The 25,827-nt window shown below is 34.4% G+C and overlaps 1 protein-coding gene across 1 annotated transcript in view; it reads right to left on the bottom strand.

The window, feature by feature from the left end:
* Diaph3 (diaphanous related formin 3) overlaps window positions 1–25,827 on the bottom strand; it is a 446,709-nt gene that overhangs the window by 245,056 nt on the left and 175,826 nt on the right. The window contains exon 17 of the mRNA XM_042685827.1: window positions 25,652–25,766. Coding sequence (XP_042541761.1) covers window positions 25,652–25,766 — 115 coding nt within the window. The remainder of the gene's footprint in view (window positions 1–25,651; window positions 25,767–25,827) is intronic.

The raw sequence follows: 25,827 nt of genomic DNA, 5'->3' as shown, positions 1-25,827 counted from the left end.
TTCAAGTTCACACATTCCAAATTTACAAGCTGTGTATCTGCAGAGAAGTCAAGATAAGAGGGTTAAATGAATAATACATATTGACTGAATATATACGCATGTCTATACAGAGAGAGGGAGAGAGAGTGTGCTCTATTCCATACAAACATTACCAGCCTGTCTGATAAGTCATTATTCTGAACCTCTGATTGTGTTCTTTTCTCTGATAGCATTTCCCCAATTTCTCAGTTACTGAATTTTTACTTCTTCGTGTCCTGTGATGGTTCCAGGTAGTGTTTTGACTCATTCCAGCATCAATTAACCTAGCTAACTAGAGATTCATTATTTGCCAGATCTGCTTTCTAGAATCAATGACTCTAACTAATTTCTGTTCTCACAAATACTCAAATTTGGGGGAGAGGGGCAGTGGGGAGAATCTAATAACAAAGGCTGCCTGGGCTTTTATTGCTTGAACATCTATGTTATCTTATCTTCCAGAAAAAGTTCATGTTTCAATCTAACCCTACTTACCCATATAAGATACCAATGTCACATGTAGGCCACCCCACTCTAGGCCAAAGGTTATGGAAGTAGCAGCAGAATTCACATTATACTGTGACAAGGTAAATAATATTTTAAATCATGATATTCAGATGGGAGAGAAAATGGGTAGAGGGTGAATTGAGGAAAATGAAAGGTTCTAGAGATGAAGAATGAATGTACATAATGCCACAAAACAATTGTATAATTAAAACTAATTTATGTATTTGGTCACAATATTTACAATATGAATTATGTTTACTTTGTTTCTATTTTTCTGTCAGTTGTGAGGCATTGGGGGCCTGTAATCCTATCTAGTCAGAAGGCTGAGATCTGAGTATCGCAGTTCAAAGCCAGCCCCAGCAGGAAAGTCTGTGAGACTGTTGTCTCCAATAAAAACCACCAGAAAACTGAAGTGGGCTTGAGCTGAAGAGCTGAGGGACAGTGTCTAGGCCCAGAGTTCAAGCAACTAGATGCTGGTGGCTCATCTCTGTAATCCTAAATGTTCATGAGGTTGAAATTGGGAATAGTGTGATTCAAACTCAGCCCTAAGAAAAATCTGCGAGAATCAATCCCCAATTACCATCAGAAAGCCAGGCTGGACTCATGGCTCAAATGGTAGAAAACTAGTCAAACAAGTAATTCAATTGAGTGTGAAGCCCTGAATTCAAACCTGAGTACCAATGGAAAACTGATTGACTGAATGAAATGAGTGAAAAAATAGATAAAAATCTAAGTGAACATTAAATTCCCAGGAAATGGAGACAAGTGGTTTTTCTTTTTAGCTATTTTTATTTTCTGTTCTTTTAGTTATGTTTGTTCATTTATATGTCTTTAGAAGTGTAAGGGGAGGCACAAAAATGGTGGGACAAAGGGTCAACAAATGCAACAATGGTACTCACTGGGCAATACATTGAAAATGAACTACACAATGTGTGGGTGGGGATGGGAGGAAAAAACTCAGGAGAGAATGAGGGACGTGGTGACATTGTCCAAAAAGAAATGTACACTTCATCTTTATGTAATTCTAACCCCTCTGTACATCACTTTGACAATGAACTTAAATTAGTAAAAAAAATTCTCAAATCAGACCAAAGAGGAATCTTTTCCAAGATCTGTTCAAGGACAACATAGTACACCCCCCTTCTGTCCTTCACCTGGTGTTAAATATCCAAACTGCCTGAAGGCAATTCAGTGTTTCAAGAACATCATCACTTCCCATCCTCTAGAATGTCTAACACTGCAATATTTAAAATATAGTATCCTGTGTTAATAACTCAATTGTGCCTTTTCTATAAAAGGTAGCTTGCTTTCTCCTTCTACTTTCTTCATTCCCCTCCATTTTAAAAGGTCAGACACAGTAGTATAGTCTGTCATAGTTTATTTACTTTTCCAAAAGGTTTTTGGAGCTAACAAATCTTGGCATTCATTTCCCTGTACAGAAACTGGCCCTCTTCAACTCCATGTAGACAGCTGGCACATGGATAGGGATAGCATTTGGCCTTAATCTCAAACCATTTACCAACAACTAGGAGACAAAAAAGATATATTTGGCACATTCAGACAAAAGCCAAGTTAACAATAAAAAGGAATTATATCTCTTTCTGTTATTAGTCTTTATATAACTTAGCTTACCTAGCAATCTCTTTGGAGATGGATTAAGATAGGATCTAGAAATCCTTCCATGAATATTATTATTAACAGTGATAATAATAATAATAATAAAGCTTCAACAAAAGCTTCTAAGAATACATGAAAAGCAATACTTTGGCCTCCTTCCCAATGTTCATATTTAAAATACAGATTTTTTTAAAAATAAAAATCACAGTGTTCCCATTGTCATCCACCTGCTTCCCAAAAACACTTTAGTTCAACATACCATCCAAATCTGCTATTGAAAAGAAAAAAAGAAGTATTTAGAACCATTCTATGAAAGGGAAAGGGGAAAGACTTTTCACTAATAGGAATGCAGTGGCCTAAATCTTTTTCAAAATCTTACTTCAAATTCGATTAATTATGTTTGGCCACTTGACACTTGGGCAGAGGAGCATTAACAGCCTACTGGAGAAGAATATTTCCAGCAACTGAAATAACCCTAAATGTAAACTCAAAACTTAACTAATTAAAAACTATCTCAAGTTAAAATGCTTCATAAAACTGTCAAATGCTGAACACCAACGTTCGAAAGCATATACCAATGCAACAAAGGAGAGCATGAAACAAAATATTAAACAGAACACCATAATTAACACACAGCAACACCTATTTATTGTAATTGTCTGGAACTTGTCAAATTTTTTAATTCTTGTTTAAGTAAATCATGTTCACATATTTAATGCCTTGTATTTCATGTTGAAAAAATATCAAATTTATATTTCATAGGCCTGCTTGAATTTCTGAATGCTTCAAATCCAATTTTTCGCCAACTGAAAATGGACAATGGAAAATCATCTACTTAAAAAAAAATAATAATAATGAAGAGTCTAGTGAGTGGACTTGAGGACTCTGGCTTCTATTCGTGTGTTATTCATTTCTGACAGTGAGAGCACACCTAGCCCAACAGACACAAATATGCTGACCCAAGATCTGAATGGAATTAACAGCAAAAATGACTAAGACTCCTTTTTCCCTGGGAGAAAGTAGAGCCAGATAACAACTGCCACTAACTGGAAATGATAAGAGGGGAGGAATTTTGTTTTCCTATCCTGAAATTTTTCCATAGCCTTGCTTTCCCAGGTTTGAGGATATACATTTACTCTGGGAAGAAGAGACTACAACTTTAAAACAAGGGGATCATTCCTCAGCACTAAGAAGAAAATTCCATTTCTCAATAAATATCGTGAGTCAGTAATTTTGAAAATTATGTAGTTCAATTATGAGAGCTACTTCTTTTATAGGAGAAAAAATTCCTATGTGACTGCATTATTTTTTTAATAACTATATAAACCACAGAACAATGTTTTGTTAAATAGTAGAGAATGGAAAGAATGCTCCGTATGAGGAAATGATAGTAACAGCATGGAAAGGGTAGAAAAGCCTGCCTGGGCTGAGGGAGAACTTGATATCTAAGGGGTAAAACTGAAAAGCAGATGCACCTCTACTCTATAGGGTATGTCCCTCTCTTCACCGACTGAAATGGGCTGTGCAAAGAGGCATGTAGGAAGTGACAGAAGACAAAGAGAGACTAAGCCTCAGTGTACTGATGCCAGGTTTCTAGCTGAACTATTTCATTACAATCACCAGGCAAGCTGTTGAAAACTAAGAATAGTGCTTGCATGGACCATTAGGACAGCAGTGCAGAGGATCGTGGTCTATAAGTAGACTGGATGGTACCAGTGCTAGAAGGGGCAGTGGGAATACTGTCAAAAATACGTGCTGTGCCACATTAGATATTCCCAAAGTCTGAGAAATACATACATACTGGATATAAAATCTCTTACAACTCTACTGAGGAAAAACTATGTCTATACAACAGTGAATACCACAGTTCAAATTTCAAGGAAGAAAATAGTGGAAAGAACTGGGAAGAAAAACTATTTCTTCCAAATTTGTGCATGCAAATAAATATCTAATGAGAAAGTAACGCATGAGGCATGCATTTCCATTGACCTACATAGTACTTTAGCTGGAATAATCAAGCTTAAAAATCTTCTCCTCTACTTAGACCTTTTTGTTAAGTTACTGGCATATTATTCACAATGCTTTCTCAGCTTTTCAAGTCACTTATTCAAAGTGTGAGGAAGATATATGGAACTTTGCACTTCATCAATTACTTCCATCCTCACACTTGAGCAAACATTCTTAAGGATAACTGTTACACAGATTTTCTTCACTACAAATGGGTGTCCCTTCTGATCACAGGCACCATTTGGAATAATTAACTATCAAATATATTGCTTTCTGAATAGAGTTTACTGAATTAATGGGACTTTGTGTATGCAATATACCTGATAAAAATTTCTTTTGCTTTGGAAAGTGAAGGTCATTTCTAAATCATGATTGTTTAAAAATAAAATAAACGACTCACATACCTTGTTACAATTTTTGAGATTCATTTACATTGACTAAGGCAAAGTCACCTTGTAACTGCAGTTAAACAATACCATTTAAGAAAGGATTGAAAAAAAAAAAAAAACAAAAATTAAACAATCTATTCCAGCTAAGTACCTATTATCCTGGACTTTGTTCTCCAGGAAGAATATTTTTAATTCATCATAAAATAATTCAAATAAGGACATAAAAAACTATTGATAACAACATCTACCAATAGAAGCCTGCTAAAGGTTATACATATAAATGTATGTTTCAGGATATATAAACACAAAAGGATACACATATACATATAAAATGCACATTAGCTTTTCTGTAATTAAATAAAGTTGTGCTATACATATTATTTTGTATTCTATGCATTTCACAAGGCAAGAAGATTTAGTTATCCATATTCACTTGCATTCACAACCACACTCTAACAACCTGATAGGACATCACCTGTAAGCCTAATTTAGCTATAACAAAACAATGTAACTATTTTCCTTTTATATCAAACTGCTATTATAGTATACTTGAAAATACTATTTGACTCTTGGAATACAAGCATTTAGAAGGCATATGCAGGAAGATATCATTAATTCATTCTTATCTGCAGAGTTCTATTGAGTGCCCTTCTTGATATTAGATTTTTATATTAGTAATTAGATTAAAATGTATCAAAGAATCCTGGAGTATTAAACTAGAAAGAACTGTATTTGTAGATGTGGAATTTTAACAGGAGATAGTTAACATTTTAAGCTGGAGACAGAATTCTCTAAGGCCAGATTCCTTAGTGATAGAGTTAAGACAAGCAACCAGCCTTATGATTCTAGACCCCTCTCATTGTATTACAGCTCCAAAAAACACTGGTCAGCAACCAGGACTGCAAGATGTTAAAATGTTGAGCTACCCAAGGGTTATTTTGGCACTGTAGAAAAACTTAAGCTGTTTTGTTCCTTCTTTCCTGCTCTCAATCACTCACTCACACACGAGTCACTAAGTTAGGCTGCCCTTACAGGGATACAGAAAAGGAAAGTTAAAAAAACTTCAAATGAAATTTGAACAATAAGGCCCACAGAGATGAAACTATACAATAATACTATCATGTATATAAAGGGAAAAGTATTACAGAGGTCAAGCATCTTTTGATATTTATCCTATCAGAAGCTCAGTAAAAAAAAAAAGTTTGTGAAAGGTTAGTAAATTTTTCAAAGGACTTATTTTCTCTCAATTCTTTGAGGCCAATCAAGAAAAAAGATCAATGGTGTACTTTAGAGGTTCAAAGAGGCAAAAAATAACGTCACACTAGATGAACCAGAAAAGTCTTCATGGAATAAATGGTATTACAAGTAGGCCTTGAAAAACGAAGAGGGTGCAGAATTAGAATACATTCTACATGATTTCTTTGTTGCTTTGTATGTCCCTCCCCTAAGGTATATATAATCCCTGTTTTCACTGTATTTGATGTTGGTATAATTTGTGTAGGGGAAGGGAAAAAACAAATTGTTTAAATAGGGATACAGGTGGGCCTATCGCAACAATGAAATGTACAAGACATTATGTTGAAATATGAACTTTACAACTTTGGGGGGGTGACAAGATGGGAGGGCAGGGATGGGAAGGGGAAACAAAGGTGGAGGCAACAATTCTTGATAAGAAATGTAGTCATTTCCTTGCTCATGTAATTGTAACCCCTCTGTACAGTTATTTTCACAATAAAAAACTTATAAATTCAAAAGATAAGAGCTTTAGGCATTTCCAGTCCTATTTGGTAGGACTTTTGGTAGGTCCAGTACTACTTGGTAGTTCTTTCCATTTGGAGAATAGAAAGAACTGTTGCAAACATGATCATAGTACATAAACTCTTAGTGCTTCTTCAGGATAAAAGACAAATCAGTCCTAACAGAGATACAGAACTATAATGATCCAACTTAAGAGAAAAAGAGAAATTGATAAATTTAATTCTACTGCCACCCATACCTTTGAACACAGTGGGTATTTTAACACTATGTTTAAATGTATTCTTTTATTTATTCACAGACCAGTCAAAAACTCCTGTATTTAACAGCAAGTATTTCTGTGTTAAATATAAAAAGAGTTCATCTTTTTTTTTCTTTTTTTCTTATTTTTTTTTTTTCAGTCCTGAGCTTGAACTCAAGATCTGGACACTGTCCATGAGCTTCAAGGCTGTAGCACTCTACCTGCCACTTGAGCCACAGCACCACTTCTGGCTTTTTCTGTTTATGTGATACTGAGGAATTGAACCCAGGGCTCCATGCGTGCTAGGCAAGCACTCTACCACTGAGCCACATTCCTAGCCCCAAGAACTCCAGTCTTAATACCTCTTTTTGAAAAACAGTGAGTCAAAGCCTCCAGAAAGTGCCCTTGGCAATCAACTTTCCGAGTTTTGCCAGGTTCATAAGTGCCAGTTAACCAGACTTTATCACCACTACTCCATCCCAAAGGCCAGCAATGCTAGCATTGAGTATGTCCCTATTTCCTATGCTGGGAGATATTTTGTAGAGAGATCTTCCACTGTTCCTACTATACTTACTGCTAGAGTAGGCTCTTCCTTTTTCCTCGCCTTCTAAGTCAACATATTCATCCTTCAAAACAATGCGAAGGTGTCCTGGAATCTTTTCCAAATAACCCATACTTGAAGCCCTCATCTCTGTTCAATGTCCCCGTGACTTAAAGTGTTCCAACCATACCGAACTATGATGGATTCCTGTCTTGTTTCATAACTCAAGGGTAATATATGAGCATTTTCTAGAATAATTAGGAGTTTTTATCAGATAATATTAAAAACATATTAACTTAAGTTGTAAAAGCAAGATACACAAGAGAAATATTTTCTTAAAAATGAAAAATAACCCTGACTCATACATTAAGTAGGCAGATAGTTATAGGAAGCCATCTTCACATAGCACATAAAATAAGAAGAAAAACGTTCTCCATGATCAACAACCCAGATATGTCAAATGATAGTTCTGCTGCACAGGTTCAAAGCATAGCTGATATACAGCTCTCAATGTTTTCATCCACTAAATGAGAAAATGATAGCTATAGATACTACTAACTTTACAATACTGTGATTATGGAACAAACATTCTGCATTTTATACATCTGTAACAAGATGTAGAACACTGTGATCCTTATATGTTGTACAAGTAAAACAGGTAACAAAAATATGGAAAACAGCTTATCGTTTACAAAACATTTTCTTTGTATACTAAGCTCACAATTTGTCACAACATGAGAAATGAGGGAAAAAAAAACTTTCATGAATGCTATTCTATTCTATTTCTTTTTCCTAATAAATGATTTGAAGGTTATTTTACAAATTGCATATGAAAATCTAGCTAATCTGTAAAAGACCGAAAATTCATCCTAAATCAATGCCAATATTTCCTAAAGAATAAAGAGAGATAATTTTCTTTATCCTACAAACAAACATTAAATAGTAAATCCACATACAAGGGGAAAAAAGATATGAGAAGATGGAAAATGTTGTAAAGGAGATAAATTTGACCAGAATATATAAGGGGGAAATTGTGTACATTTGGAAACTTCAAAATGCATCCTTTGATATACTTAACAAACATCAATAAAAAGAGAAAAAAACAAAAAAGATTTACTACTCACTAGTACATTTATAAATTAACAGAACATATATTTGATCGTACATAAAATTATAAAGCCACTATCCAAAAACATTAAATATATAATAAATGGGCTAATAATTTCTTTGTGTGTTTTCAACCATCCCATATTGCCAGCGATAGCTTGAAAATGATATGTAACACAAAAATGAGAGAATTTAAATATTTAGTACAAAAGAAAGAAACTGAATTCTAAAATAAAACCAATGCAGAAGTGCTGTGTAATACCAAGAGGTCAACACTGTGTCTATTATCCAGCTGAAACACAGAATTTGCCTTTAGATGGCATTTTCATGTTAAATCAGGAACTGTCAATCAGCAGCATTTGTTTGTAATCCCTCATCAGAGCCTATTGCCTCAGCCTGAACATTCCCAGGGAAAGAGGCAGAGAGCATATCTGCAGCCACTTAACCTTCATCAGCCAACATTCAGGCATGCTCATTAACAGTTTTTTTCATCCCACTTTCGAGCATGACACAGTTCATACCGGAATAATAACTCGCTGATAATTTTTCAAGACAACAGCTGGAGAACCAGAGTGCAGAGGTGAACACTCTCAAAGATTATGGGGTACAGCAATGCATTACAATGAGTATGAGTAGTCATATGCTCATGTCCAATAGTTTTCAAGAGAAGTTAAGGAAATGTCATTAGCACTAACAACAATCTCCTCTAACATCAACTGTGTAGAACACTGTCTGATTCTATAAAAACATGAGTATCTTAAATAAAGCACTGACAACTACTGACCCTGATAACTGCACGAGTTCTTGAACAGAAACTATATTTTTAAAGTAGTACAGACAGAAACAATCTAAGTATATGAAACAATGTAAAGCTTTACCAAGAAATAAATTTGCATCATCTTAATAACATTTTTATTAAATCCTTAAGGAATCATTATTTTAAAAGGAACACTAAGATTAAAAATTTATCTTCAGAAAAGCAAGTTATTCTCATGGAGGAAATTCAATGACCCACTCATAACTACTCTGTTTCTTTCTCTGCCTAAAAATACAAATTAAGTTAATATAATGATGGTAAAACCGGTTATTATTTATTAAGTAATATGAATGCATTATGAGGCTAGGAATGCCACCCTATTTTTCAAATGAGTAAATAGAAGCTAATCTGAAAAGGACTGATTCATCCTAAATCAAAACATCACAGAGGCAAGATACCAAGAGAAACTGATGCCACTGCCAACGCCAATACTTTTCACATGGCTTCATATGCGTTAGTCTCCTTTCTGTATTTATACTTTCGCTCCAAAAGCCTTGCTGCACAGTTCATTGATTGTAGAATGAGACCTATTCCTCTAAGATATTTATTCCAAGATATATCATTTACAATTCTCTATATTCCTACTCTTATCATATCTAGGAAACCTCATTTTAATTAAGCTCATAAAATTTTCTTTTTATCTCCTCCCTCCTTTCCATTTTCCCTTACATTTGTTTCTCTTCCCTCTCAGCAAAGATTCCCTGATCAAAATGTCAAGTGTAAATTTTACTATACCCCTTCTCTTACCTAGTTGAGTCTTTAAAAAGAATAAAAATTTTTGCTTTACAAAGTGGTAGAAAATGTTTGCATTTCTATCACACTGTAATACAGTTCCCTTCTGGCCACATCCTTCCTGGCATTTATTGTTTGCTTTCATGATAATGGTCATTTTATCTGGGGTAAGATGGAATCTCAGTACTGTTTTGATTTGAATTTCCTTTGTGGGCAAAGATGTTGAGCATTTCTTCATAGATCTACGGGCTATTTTTACTTCTTCTGAGAAATCTCTGTCATTATAGTTTGTTTAATAATTGGATTGCTGGTTCTTTCAAGGTTTAATTTTTGAGAATTAAACTTTTTGAGCTCTAAGTGTATTCTGGATATTAGGCTCTTCTCTGATATATAGCTGGTAAAAATCTCATCTCATTGTGTGGGCTGCCCATTTAACTTGTTCACCCTATTCTTTACCCTGCAGAAACTGTTGAACTACCCTATGACTCAGCAATCTCACTCCTGATCATTTAACCAATAGAACACAAACAAGCTTACAGTAGAGCCATCAGCACAACCATGTTCATTGCACCACTATTCACCATAGCCAAGAAATGGAATCAGCCCAGATGCCCCTAAATGGAAGAATGGATGAAGAAAAATGTGATATATACACAATGAGATTTTATTCGTCTATTAGAGAGAATGATACTGTACCAGGTAAAGAAATGGAAAAAAATATATATTAAGCGAAGTAAGCCAGACCCAGAGAAACAAAGGTTCCATTGTTTCCTTCATTTGTGCTGGATAGAATACACCTATAAATTTATACAGAAATATGTTGGTTAGTATGCAGGTGGTTACAAATGAATTAAATGAAGTATAATAGACTCTGCAGAGAGCTAAAATAGTACAATCTTTCAGAAAGACTAGGTCAACACTAAGAAATGGGCAACTCCAAGGGGGAAGGAAGACTCAGGCCAAGGGGAGACTGAGGAGTGGAGAAAGGGGGAAGATGAAGTTAAGAATTCATTGTATTTACCATAAAATTAAGAGAATTGAGGGAAGGGATAGGTTGAAGGGGGGTGAGAAGGTTTAGGGATAGGGGTGACACTGATCAAGATGCACTGCATTCAAAAATTACTTTGTGATATGGTACCTCCATTGTATAACTACTTAAAGATAATAATATTTTTTAATTTAGGAAAATTTAAAGACAGAATTGGCTTTGATTAGCAATTTATCATAGCTTCTCATATAAGACATCTACAAATGCCATTGCCATGAGCTAAACATTATGGATAAAAATTGGGTGAATTTTTAAAAATTAAAACACCAGATATAAGGAAAAAGGGGGATCACTTTAAAGTTACTTTTATTATAAACTTCAAACGCCAGCCAAGGGAGACTGTGTCCATCTGATTGGCTGTGATGAATGTCCTGTTTATTGGAAAACTGCCCCATTTCAAAGTCCAGTTTCATTATGTGGCTCCTAAAATGACTGATCCACTCTTGACTTGTCTGGTGAGGTCCAGGTCAGAAGCTCAATGCAATACAACAATTACCTTAAATTCAGCTTATCAACACTAAATCACAAATGTCTACAAACTAGATCACTAAATATGATAGTTATTTCTACAGCTCAGCTTTCATTTAGTGATTATTACGAAGGAGATTACATAAGGTACAATGGGATCCACTGTGATTTCTCATATGATAGTCTTAAATGAAACCTCAGTAATATAAAGATGAAATAATTATGATTTAGCATTATACTGAAAATGCTGACAACTTATGTCAGGAAATCCATAAGAGTATTTCAAATGATCTAGATAAAAGTAAAATCCATTGTTTTGAGTACAAAATCTACAGATTCCAGCCTAATTCATTTGATAAATATAAATCACCCAATTTTCCTTAGAAAATCTACTAGCTAATAAATGTCGAAGCTGGATACGTTCTTTTATAACTATCTTATACATCTAGTGCAGTCCAATGAAAGTAACCTAGATTCAGGACTTCATCACCAATCTGTTGCATAATTAAAGAAATCTCTTATGGTATTGCAACCTCTGAATTTGACCTTCAGCACAGAAATGACCAATATTGAGATAACATGCTAAAATATAGATTCTAACATTTTATACCCTATTCAAAATGTTTCAAAATTGTAACAGATTTTAAATATTAAGTATATTAAATTATTAATACATAAGTGACAGAAGAAAATTTAAATGGCTAAATTTTGCATAAAAAGACTTCTCTAATAAGAACATAACTCTATCCAAGTTCATCACCTAGTGACAAGCCTCATTTTTGTCTCCACACAATTAGTGCCCTAGTCTCCTGGCCATACGCAGTGGTACTCTTGTTCACACTCATGTTTCAATGTTTTTTCATTCCCTCATCACATAGCATGCTAACTAAGAATCAGTGAATTTCACACCGTGCCCTACATGAAAATAATAAAGTGAGCAGAGAAAGAAGACCCTAGCTACAAAGAGATTACAGAATAATAGAAAAGAGGGATATTAATGAACACTTACAGAAATAAAAACTTTCAGAATTGCAAACCAATGTGGTAAGTGGAAACTAAATGGCACTAGATCATGGGATTACAAAGATTTAACGACAAAATTTAAGCTAAGAAATTATGTATGAGGTCAGCAAGTGAATCTACATCCTTCTCAAGGTCATTTCTATTCATTCTACATTAAATGAACAGCTTTAACATCTGACCAATAGCTGTGATCTCATAAATAAATGTGATACTATTTGATCAGGAAAGAGCTAAAAACTATTCAACAACAGGAAAATATTTTTTATGGAAATAGGTCTGAATATATGTTATTATAAATGTTGAAAAAATGAAAGAAAATAACCCAAATTCTACAATGAGTTTAAGTAGAATGGTAGAATTCGGGAAGCTTAGGTTGACATTTATTTTACTTTGTTGTGAAGATGCTGTACACAGGGGTTACAGTTACTTGAGTAAGGCAATGAGTGCATTACTTGTTGATCATGGTTACCCTGCCCTTGCTGTTGTCGCTCTATCCCTTCCCTCCCCCTTGGTTGATATTTTTTAACCATTTTCTGTAACAAAATTACTTCATAATAAATAAATCATAGCATTTGAAATAAATAAGTGAACTATCTGTATCTAATTAGCTGATTTATGTTTAATTCACTGTTAACAGACATATAATACTATATGCTACAGAATAACTCATGTCTATCATGTAAAATTGCAAACTTTTCAGTTATACTTGTTAGTTATATGTTAACCACTGCAACTTTCACAATTAAATCATTTGAGATGTGATTTTCAACTTGAATACAGCCTTTATTAACTTCTATTGGGAACAAGATTTCTAATATGGGGCCAGGAAGGTGGTTCAGTGGTAGAGTGCTTGCCTAGCATGCATGAGGCCCTGGGTTCCATTCCTCAGCACCACATAAGCAGAAAAAGCCAGAAGTGGTACTGTGGCTCAAGTGGAAGAGAGCTAGCCTTAAGCTGAAGAGCTCAGGGACAGTGCACAGGCCCACAGTTTAGGCCCCATGACACACACACACACACACACACACACACACACACACACACACAAGTTCTAATATACTTAATTTTGTTATATAATTTAAAGCATATATACAGGCTTTTTCATTAAAGCTTTGAGGTTTTTAAAGTTTAAAATAAATACTTATCTGAAAAAATTGACAAGTGCTGGTGAAGATGTAGACAATTATAATCTTTATGCACTGACAGGAATAAAAAATCCCTCAAACACTATGGAAATCAATTTGGTATGTAAACATACAAAGAAGAGTGGAAATGGCTTTTCAAATACATGTACACACAAGTTCATAGAAGTACTATTCACATGACCAAAAAGTAGAGATAGTCCAAGCATCTATCTCTGAATGAATACTATCACATATACAATTGAGAGAATTTTATTTAGCCATTAAAAAGAAATTAGTTCTGATGGATGGTTCAATGTATCCCTGAAAAGTTAGAGAGAGAAAGAGAGAGAGAGAGAAAGAGAGAGAAGAAAGAGAGAGATACATTGTATATTTCCATGTATATGAGACATCAGGATAGATACTAATATAAACACAAGCAGATTGCTAGTTACCAGGCGCAGGGATAGAGAAAAGAGAAAGAAATTCTTAAAGTGTTTAAGGTTTTACTTTTGACTGATAAAAATGTTTTAAATGGAGACTGAGTTCACAACTACTCAATACTAGGAATACAATAAATTCCAATATGCAAAACTCCTCAATGGAAGGAAGCTGAACACAATGTTGCAGCCCTGCTATCCAACAATGAACATGAAGCCTAAAATAGAATCATGGCTCAGATCTATAGCTGGACAGAAAGAGAGATCTTATCTCAAAAATAGCCACGGACAAACAGATATGGAGGCATAGCTTAGTGGTAAAGTGATAGCCTATCAAGTCCAAGGTCCTGAATCAAACCCCAGTATCATCTAAATTTACATTTTAAAAAACCACTGTACATGGACTTCCTGCTCACCTTTTTTTTTTTTGGTCAGTCGTGGGGCTTGAACTCTGGGCTTGGGCGCTGTCCCTCAGCTCTTCAGCTCAAGGCAAGCGCTCTACCACTTGAGCTACAGCGCCACTTCCGGTTTTCTGGTGGTTTATTGGAGATAGGAGTCTCAGGGTCTCTCCTTCGCGGGCTGGCTTTGAACCGCGATCCTCAGATCTCAGCCTCCTGAGTAGCTAGGATTACAGGCGTGAGCCACCGGCGCCCAGCTCCTGCTCACTCTCTTTACACATCCCTTTTCCTCCCACCAAAAACTCTCTGGCCTGTCGCTGGTGGCTCATGCCTATAATCCTAGCTACTCAGGAGGCTGAGATCTGAGGATCCCGGTTCAAAGCCAGTTCGGGCAGAAAAGTCATAAAACTCTTACCTACAATAAGCCACCAGAAAATCGGAAGTATATCTGTAGCTCAAGTGGTAGAGGGCAAGTTCAAGCTCCACAACCAACACACAAAAAAAAACTCTGTGCCCTTTTGAGTCCTCAAAGATATTTGAGAAAAAAAATCACCTGTCTTCTACAGAGACAACTTTAAATAAATCCATTTCCTTTTATGGAGTGGGGGGAAGATGGAAGGAGGGGAGGGGAGGGAAGGTGGAGAGGAGCCAAAAATAGGAAATATAGTTGTTCTTTGTGTTAAGATACCTGTTATCAAGGTCATTTTCCAGCCAATGCCTCAGGGACTCTAAGATGCTCTAAGCAAAGTTTTGTTTTTATGGGGTTGCAGGTAAGCTTTTAAAAACACATTTACAAAAGCAACTTTCTAAATAAAGGCCACCTCACACATTCAAAAAGGGACAGGGAATGATCAGGTCAGAAGGTGAGCTGCATTCTCTAAACTCAAGCATCTTATTAAATAAAAAAGAACTTAACAATTAAAACAGCAATCCAATGGTTATTCAGATTTGTGTTTTCTTATTTATAGAAAAATGCCTACTCACTTGTACATATATATGTATTTGTATTGCCGCCTATACATATATATATATATGTATTTGCATTGCTGTATACATATGTAAGTAAACAGTGAATTGTTATATTATAAAAGGACTATTACAGTGCTGAACTGACACAGACAGACAATTTTCCTTATTATTTGTACCAGATATACTTCTAAGTATACTAAAGAATGTAACAGAAAAATTAATAATTGGCCAATTTAAAAGGATCCTATTTATGTTTACACAATAACCACAGGCTTAAGATAAAATAAACTCGGTAATATTAAAAATAAATCTAAAAAAGTACAGTTCTAAAATCAAAAACCATAAAGGCTCTAAAAAAAATCTGAAAAAGTATAGTTCTAAAATAAAAAACCATAAAGGCTCTAAAGATAAATGTCACTCATTTAGAAACAAACACAATTACCCCATTGGCTATTTCAGCTCTCCTGGGTGGAATCTTATGCCACAAGAGCAGAAAGCCAAACTGTCCCACTGTGACCTGTGAAACCCAGAAAAATAATTGGTTCTCTAATTGAAAAAGAAAAGAAGATTAAAGAAGAGAGAAGAGCCTTGCTTCAGGAAGAACGTTGAGGCAATATGATGATACAGACTGGCAAATGACTAAGAACAAACAATTAAATTAAAATATACTGCATATTTTGTGTGAAATGTGGCAGCAATAGATCTTTTGATAAATATGGTTTCCCTCAGTGATGAGTTTTCCAATTAAAATACAGTTGTATATTGTATTTTTAATTGCCCATTGAAAGATACAATTATAATAACATATTTCACAGGTTGTAATAAAATTATATATTCATATCCACTCGCAGATGCTTGTTAGGTGTAAGTTATGTGTGAATCAGAAAAAAAGTCCCCCTCTTCCCACACTTTCACAAGAACATAGATGTTATATAAATTAAAATAGGTTGTCAAACATATAGTTCCAACAGTAACCAATTGTATGTTAATATATAAACTTTAAAATAAGGGCATTTATCAACAATGTAGAAATCATTATCATCCAAAATTTAATAATGTATAATATATATTTTCCCCTAAAACAGTTGTTTATATACTTAAAATAAAAAGCAAGCAATAGTCACAAAAAATATATTTAAATGCCACTGTCCAGTTTCCCTAGGTTATAGGGAAGACATTTCTAGGTTAAAAAAAATGAATGTGAGACAGTATATACTGTTTGTGTATGTATGTGTAATTTGCTCCAAAAATTAAAAGAATAGCATACATTGCAAAGCAGAAAATATACAGCAGACTATGATACCACACACTAATCCACTAATCTTTATGGAAATGAAAGTTGAATCACAATGAATTACACTTTCACTTATAGCTTTTATTGGCGGATACTCTACTAACTGAGCCACATGTCCACTCTACATATGGCTTTTATTAAAAATAAAACAGACTGTAGCAAGTACTGGCAAGAATGTAGAGAAAAGCAAACTCTTATACATTATTAGCAAGAATGAAAATTTTAGTACAGCTATTGTAGAATATAGGATAAAGGCACCTCAAAAAATAAAAATAAAAGTATCATGTGATTCTGCAAACTTTCACTGGAACACAGCCAAAGGAAATGAAGAGCGAAGAGACACCTGCACTCCTGTTCATTCCAGTAATATATACAATAGTAAGAAATCAAAACAACCATTCCTCAGCTGATGAATGGGACATAAAAATGTGTGATATATATTTGAGGCAATACTACTTATAAATATACACACATACACACAAACACACATACACATGACACAGCAACATGGAGAGAACTGGAGAACATTATGTTAAATGAAATAAGCCAGTCAGACCCCTCACACAATTGAGGGATCTAAGACACTTCACCTATTGGTGATTTCCATAAGCTGGGAGGTTCAATGGGAATACGGATGGATGGAAAGGGACTGAATACTGAGTTATACTTAAACAAGAACAAGAAGTTCTAGCATGCTACTACAGAGTAGAGGGACATTAGAAAAGAATGATATATAATTCAAAAAGATACAAGAAATACATTTTGAAGTTATTCTTGGTCTGCTTGAGGGGATAGATATGCTTTTCCTGATTTAAACATTAAACAAACATTTATGGAGATACCCTATGGCACCCCACTAATAAGTATAAAATTCTTTATGTTTTAATGTGTCAAGTACAAATAATACGCTGGAATCTAAAAAAGAAAAAGAAAAATCTTCAAGGTAAATACTTAATAAGGTAAATTTTGACTGCTTCAACAATAACAATGTCAACTGTGGAAAAATTCAGGTGATACACAAAGTTTTACAAGGAGAGATGAGGGCTGTATTGTCAACATTGAAGTTAACATCTCTTAGCAATACAATGTGCAGGGCACAGCAAAAAGCATTTTACAACATTTATTATATAATGCACACAATAACTCTATGGGAGGAATATTGTGTCCCGCAGTTTAGAGGCACAAAACTATAGCTATGAAAGCCAGAGCTGCATCTGTGTGGGCTGGACCATAGAGAGTCTCTCAATTCTCCTATAAGGAGTGGACACTACCAAGACCCTCACTTCTCCTGTACACTCCACAGCATGGTATTAGTATTTACAGCTCAAATACTTACACAAGTGGATAGAGGTAGCAAATGATGAAAGATGGTCTTAATAAAAAATGGCAAGTTTTTAAAGCCTTTAATATAAATCGCACGATGAGGGTGCACTGCTGTGGGGCAGTGGTAAGGTGGCAGGAGATGAGAGGAAAATTATTTTAAATCAAAGAAGAACACTTTAAATAAAACATAATAGGATTTCTTTTAATCAGAGAAGCAGCATGGCACAGCTGAGATCCTGACTATAGACTCAGATCTGCCTTCACTCAGCCTTTTCAGTTCACCTTATCTGAAAACTTTCATAAACTTTTTTCTATATATATAAAATGTGTGTGTGTGTGTGTGTGTGTGTGTGATTTGCATTTATTTTTCCATAGCATTTTGGGGGAAAACATTATAATTTTATTTTCATTTAGTTAAAAAAGTTTTATGTTTTATCTAGAATTCATCTAATAAATGCATTAGAGTAGTCAGTAATGATAGCTTATAGATTCAATAACAGATGATGGAGGGCAGCAGTGTATGAAGACATTAGTTGGTAATCCCAGTTCCTAAAGAAGAAGAGGCAAGAAGATCACTTTGGCTCACAATTCAAGTCCTCATTTAGCAACTTAGAGTCAATCTCAAAAAAAGAAAGAAAGAAAAAGAAAGGGTTGGCTAATGTAAAAATAAAAAATAATTCTATGTGGTAGAATATTCTTATTATAAATGATGTATTGGTCCTTTGGATTACCTTCCCCCCCAAAAAAAATTGGTAACAAAAATAAATAGGTCCAGAGGTAAGCCAGAAAGTTAAAGTAGGACTTTTATTCTTTTTGTCCAAAGACTCCACTGTGAAAAAGAAAAATGGAATTCAATGCCAAATAGTATATCTAAATGAGTAAGGCTTCAAAGAAAGCAAAGCAACATGTATACCAAAGCAGCTACCAAGGTTGCATTCAGGATTGTCTATCAATCAGATCTTCAGTCAAGGAAACCATAACTCAGTGCAAGGTGTGCCTTGTGTTCATCTAGAATTCTGCAACCAGTTTTTGACATCATATTAGAGATAAACAGGCACTTGAAAATAAACCAAAGAATGAACCACAGCCTAGCCCTAATGCTTACACAGTGTTTTATGACTAATGTCTCAGGTTTCTCAAAAAGCTGGTTATGTTTTTATGTTTTGAATACCTTTGTTAATTTTGAATTGTAAGAAGTAAGCAAGCCAATTACCATTATGTACTAAGAAACATACTCCTCAATAAAGTTACTGAAACACGTACGCACATAAAACAACATATTAAACATGAATTATAAAACAATAATTTGCATGGAGGCAGCCATGGAGATTTCCTTTAGGAAAACATCTTGTGGCAATACAGAATATAAACTCCAAATCTTATGCAAGCTAGGTACTGGCACATGAGCCATAACCTCAACCCTATATGCTTTAGCTATTTTTCGAATCCAGTTTCCTTTGTTTATCTCACCAGCCTGGACTGAAATCTTGCTATTAACTCTACCCATGTATCTTGGTTGGCAGGCATATACCACTATATCCAGCTTTTTACAGTTTGAGATGGAGTTTCAAGAATTTTTTGTATGGACTGGCCTTGTACAAAGATCCCCTCAATCACTACCTCCCAAATGCCTTGGATTACAGGTATGAGTTATTGAACCTATCTAAGAAAATACTTCAGAATGGCAAAAAGGAATGCATTTAGATGGCAGGCTCCAAATTGTTTGCCTCTTTATGATTCTCCTTAGCTTTATACCCTGGCCAAGCTCATCCTAGGTGGCCTCCAGCCAGTGACTGACCAACACATAGCTAAAGAGGCCATACCATTAGGATACAGCATATGGCTCCTTTAACTAGCACACCAGATACCCGTAGTGTTGGTTGGTTGGCTGAGAATTGGTCAGCTTTTCACTATGATCTAAGGCTTTCCCTGCCAAGTCCTGTTCTCCCATATTGGACCTTTCAAATACATGACTACTTTAAAAATAAACAAACACTTGCACTCCAAAATCTCAGTGGCTTCCAACTGACAAAATACACTTCCTTATGAATGTATTAAATAACAAAATCTAGTTGCAGGCCTAATACCTAGCCTAACTGATGTAGTAATGAGCTCAATGGAGATTTTCAAGTATTTAAAAATTGTCTAATATGCTATAAAAGCATGTCTGAACTCTACTGTTGAAAATGTCATAGGTATTTGTTGACTGTATTTATAACTGAAGACAATGCTTTCAGTTATATATAACACATTATTGAAAGTAATCTTATGATAATTGTTTTCTTTTTCTTTATTCCCAGTACTGGAGTTTGCACACAGGGCCTATAATAAAAATAGTTTATTGGGCTTCTTTTTTAATCCAAGTTCATAGACACCTGACTTCTATTAAAAAAAAACAACCTAGTTTAGAACTGTGTGGCTAATGTATGCTCCTAATTTTGAAATACCTGTTCTTTTCAATATTCAAGGTGAACTTAGACTAAAGCAATGATAACCAAATGTCTCCAGCCTTGCTTGCCAAATGACAAGCCATGAACATGTGAAAGCTGATCTTCAATACATAGAGTATGTTAGAAATCTGAGATCAGATGCTGAAATGCGTCAACCTTGAGGGACAAAAAGCTCAGCTTACCCAAACACCTGAAACATGCCTTGGAATCAAATTTACATTGGTCAGATTTGTAAAATACATATAGTTATTTTCCATGCAAGAAGTTTCTTTTCTGTGTTAGAAAAAGATTTCTTATAGTACTTAATATACTGAACCCCTATATAGGCTGTATTTGTACAAAGCTTTAACAATAAATTGTTATTTCATCCACAAACCAGCTTATAAATGATAACAAGGTGATATTTTTTTAATGATGAAACAAGACATTCTCTACCTATTTCATAATTTCATTTTATAATTAGTTCTTCGGCAATTCAGCCACAGTAAAGAACCCAATCATTTATCTCTAGACAAATATTCATTTCCTAATTTCTTTTTCCCCAATTTCTCCAAATTAGCATTTTTCCTTTTCAGAAACCTTCCAACTGCTGAATTCAACCTAGCCTATCTTTCTCACCATACACCCTCGTGAACATTATTTCTGTCATAAACTATACTGTTCATCCTAATGTAGGTTAAGAAAAGATTAGAATGCTTTTTACACTTTTCTGTATCAAGAAAAAAATTATGTGTAATTATAGAATGACATTTTAGACACAGCCAAGACACTGGGATAATCTGTGGTGTATCACTTACTACTCAATATTTTGTCCACTGAACTATGAGGTTGGAAATCTAAGCTTGATTTGTTTTTAAGTACATAATCCATTAACTGTTTCCATATGCCACAGCTATTCAATTGAGAAATTATTTATAAATCAGTTTATTAGCACTATCTGGCAAATATGATGCACCTGTTATAAAATGTAATTACTTCAAAAAGCTAACAATTGTGCAACCAGATTTTCATAATAAATCAGTCTAGCAAAATTAGAGTACTCATATACTTCCAAGACCCTTTAATCCATATTAAGTTAACAATCTATGAATAGTGAAAGTAATTAATATTAATTTTAGTTGACAACTCTAACACCAATAACGTGTTAGGATACTTTAATCCATTTTCCAACACCCTGAAAAAATTAACCAATAGACGCTTCTAATCTGCCCTACCAAATAGATAGATAGATAGATAGATAGATAGATAGATAGATAGATAGATAGATAGATAGATAGATAATATATAACATTACCATTTTTGATGTAACCAAATGTTCAATAAATGAATATTGTGATTAAATTTCAGAGAGATATATCAACCATGTTTTCTCCTAGGTCTTCACAAAAGCCAAAGACATGAAAATATGACAGTGTCTTCAAACATCAAAATGAGTATTTATTGTTCTGTTCCTCATTCTGGGTTTTATTAAGACTGAAAGAGCAATAAGTATTGGTCTGCCTTATTTACTCCCATGTCACTAGTGCTAAACATGCAAAATACTAATTGGCTTGAAAAATGGTAGTCCAAGGGTGGGGCGGGGGGAGGAAGAAGTCAAAACAGAATAAGAAAAGAGGACAAAAAGGATAATCTGGAAAAGGTCTTTTTTTATAATTCAGAAGAAAGTAAAATCTACAAATGTGCATGGTATCTCAAAAACTTAGATGAGAGAAGGAAGTCAAAATGAGCTAGTGAACAACAAATAAACTATTTTTTTTAAGATGGGAATAGATGCAAATGGGGGGGTGATTTCACAAGAAAGTTTTGAAGAGAGGTCTTAAAACTTACAATATGTCACAAGGCACTTGCTCAATGAGCCAGTGTTATAGATGACAACAGGAAGATTAAAAAAAATAAAAATAAAAACAAATTAACAGCCAGCACTGATGGCTCATGCCTGTAATCTTAGCTGAGAATTGAGGATAATTGTTCAACACCAGCCTGGGCAAGAAAGTCCAAGAGATAAATATCTCTAATTAACCATCAAAAAGCTATAAGCAGAGCTGTGGCTCTGGTGGCACAGTACTAATTGAGCAAAAAAGCTAAGGGAGCTGGATACTAATGGCTCATACTGGTAATCCTAGCTACTCGGAAGGCTGAGACCTGAGGACCGTGGTTCAAAGGCAGCCGGGAGAGAAAAGTCTATGAGATTCATCTCCACCAGACAACTGGATGGAGCTGTGGCTTAAAGTGGTGGAGTGCTAGTCTGGAGCAAGACAACTCAGGCACAACATGCCCAGGCCCTGAGTTCAAGCCCTACTATCAACAACAACAACAAGTTAAAAAAAAAAAAAAAAGCTCAAGGACAGCATTCAGACTCTTAGGTCAAACCCCAGGACCATAACAAAAACAACAGCCAAAAATCAAAACACTGCCTGCAACAAAATTAAAAAAGAGAAATAATATAAATGCCTCAATAGTTAAGAGAAAATGTCTATATCCTCATCAAAAACACTCTGTTCTATTTGGATATATGGAGTAAGATGGTATACTGGGATTAAAAAAAATTATCTTATAATCAAAACAGCAGGAGAAAGAGATCAGCCGTGATTGTGATGAAGATTAAACAGGTAACATAAAGAATACACAGCTCCAGAAACTAACTCTCTGGGAGCTGAACTCTCAGGGTATTAGAAACAAAAACCCCAACAAACCTAAAGCAATGTCTACAGTAAGATTAATCAGTTTTTTTTAATAAGGCCATACTTATTATCAGAAAATAAATCATGCATGAGAAAATTTCTGAATTCTCTTTGAATTCAGTTCCTTTAATTCTTACTACTTGAAATGGTCATGCAGGATTGGCATCTTTCATTTAAATGCCAAAGTAGAAAAGCCATCTCTGTAATCACAGAAGAAACAAACAAACAAAAAAACCAGACACATGTTATTTCTCTAAAAGCCTACCATGCTCTCCTGTAATCTGGATTCTTTTTCTCTTCCTAGTTATGATGCAAACCAATAATCAAACTCAGCCAGAAGATAATGCATTTGTGCAATTCATCTGCATGCTGTAGAGGAGAGTGTCAACTAGATTTTCATCTTGGACTGAATGATGCTTGCTTAAGTTGCCAGGTTTGCTCCTGAGTGCTTTGGAAATTACAGAGTGTATTTAAAAAATCTTTGGAAGTATAAGGCCAGTGTTAACATTCTTGACTACCAGGCCATAAATGGAGACCAATAGGCCTACATAAGCTGATGTTCTTATCTAAGCTTTCTAAACATCTTTCTATTTCCTTCCATTCTGCTGTTTCCTATTAACGATCCATACTACAAATCTGTTTCTCTAAAAGTAGAAATAATTGGTCTTCTCCACTAAAATCCTTAACTACAAACAAGACGAAAATGCATTCTAACATTCTTCATATTATACTTCCTGGGATTATTCCTTAAAGAGACTGAATAAAAAAATAGATAGTTTGTCAGCTTATCTCTAGTTGATATAATGAAATGCTGGAACTGCTCAGGGTCACAAGTCTGGGCTTCCTCATCTTTTCTGTTCACCCTGAAATACCATCCGCAGTCACAAAGGGTAACTGCATTTGAGCAGAGACAAAAGATGTTGTAGTGCTCTGTCAGCTTCTGGGTCAAGTGAAAGAGAATCTGGACCTAGGCCCAGCATGTACAAAGGCCCTGAGAAAGCAGAAAAAAAGATGGAAATAAAATATTCAGAAAATGATAATCACTTCTAAGCTTAATCTTTATAACTAGAATTAGATTCTACAAATACACCTATTTTTTTCAACTTTGAATCTCAGGGCTTTAGGCTAGATGACTTAAGAATTTTTTAAAAGTTCAATTATTTCATTTAGGGCTAACACTACAGCTAAATTAAAGACATGCTAACAAGTTTCCCTTTTGAGCCTCATTAATTAAGAAAGTAATCAAAGAGGGAAGAAAAAAGAAAGCTGGATGTCAGCTTTACTTAAATAGCTTCTAGGTATCACCATTTGCACCTACTAGGCAAAGCAAAGGGAAAACTAATCAATTCCAGATTATGAAATATGAAATTCTGAAGTGTTTTACATGTAAATACATATTCTAACTGCCACACATTTTCCTTGATTGCCTAAAGAGTGCACTAATCTTATTCATAGAAAATTTTGATTCTCCATAATCAAAAGGTAAAATTAAGATCTGCTTACTCCACAAGTTTTCCCATGGTAAGCTGGTAGGAAACGTCTCCCCGTTTTCAAAAACTGAGATGTATCATTTTAAATATTTTACTTAAGACAAATCCTGCTCAGAATATCTAGTCATGACTTTTGATTTAACACAAAATTAAGAAAGCTATTTTGTTTTACAATTACCTATCAGAAAGTTTCTAATTCACAACTAATTTTCTTGAAATAATTTCCAAAAAATGCAAATAACTTTATAAAGTCAACTTGTTAACTGATCGGCCAATATTCTTTCATGGCTATGAGGATCAAGTTAAAAGTTTGATGATGCATCTCTAGCTGGCCCGGTGTAAACAGACATTTAAGAAGGCAAATCTTACAAAGGCTTCCTATCTGAAACTTTGTAGCTCGATTTTTCTCTGAGAGGGATAGAGATATCATTAAATATATAGTGAAAAGGGTTGTTGGACAAGAAAACAAAAATAAAAGTTAATCTAAGTGCTTTGTGCTTCTGCTCTAAAATATAAATTTAAATATAAAATAGATATACATTATGTTAACAAATATTGATACCAGTCTTAAAGTGTAAGTGTAAGCGCATGAGATTAAATGAAACATGAAATATACATACAAAACTAAAGGCTATTTTTTTTAAATCACACCACACAGATTAAAGCTGTGACAAAATAATTTTTTAAATGAACACTATTGCACCTAACAAAACAGTCATATACTCCATTATGTTTCTTTCAAGTCAGTCACAAAGATATTATAAATTTGAAGATACTATCACATGTTACATATGCCAATTAATTATGTGACAGTCACTGTAATACTAGGGGTTACCAAAGTTCTCTCTAGAGTAAGGCTCATACTTTGTTTAATCTAACATTCTAACTAAAGGAAATTCTATGCCAAAATTTGCTTTGAAAATCTCCCTCTTCACAACAACAACAAAAAAATAAATAAAATTAATTTACACTAACGGAAATCTTCAAAACAAATTTTCACACAGAAAATGTAAGAAACAAAGCTTGTTTTGATCATTTTCATTTTTCCAATTGCTCATTTGATATACTGTGTAACAAAATTTGCATTTTAAAAATTTTGTACTATCATTAACTATATAAAAATATCAGGTAAAGGATTCGTAATGTTTTTTCAGAGTCTGGTATAAAAAGTGACAATGTTAAAATTCTCAAAATAAATTAAGAGGCAGATGAAAAACTTACCTTTTAGTTGGCAACAGAATGTGTTCTCAAGTTTACAAAGTAGATCCATGTTTTCATACTTATTTTCATTTACTTTTATCCAGAAACAGTTTTCAGACATTTCATGAGGTCTGATCTGCAATTGAGAGAAGACGGATGCATAAAACAGCTGGTTTCTTCACCTGTCTCAGCCCAAT

Source organism: Dipodomys spectabilis, unplaced genomic scaffold (genome assembly GCF_019054845.1).
Source record: "Dipodomys spectabilis isolate Male_0828 unplaced genomic scaffold, ASM1905484v1 ptg000095l, whole genome shotgun sequence".
NCBI classification, from domain to species: Eukaryota; Metazoa; Chordata; class Mammalia; order Rodentia; family Heteromyidae; genus Dipodomys; species Dipodomys spectabilis.
This window is presented reverse-complemented; position numbering and strand designations above follow the sequence as displayed.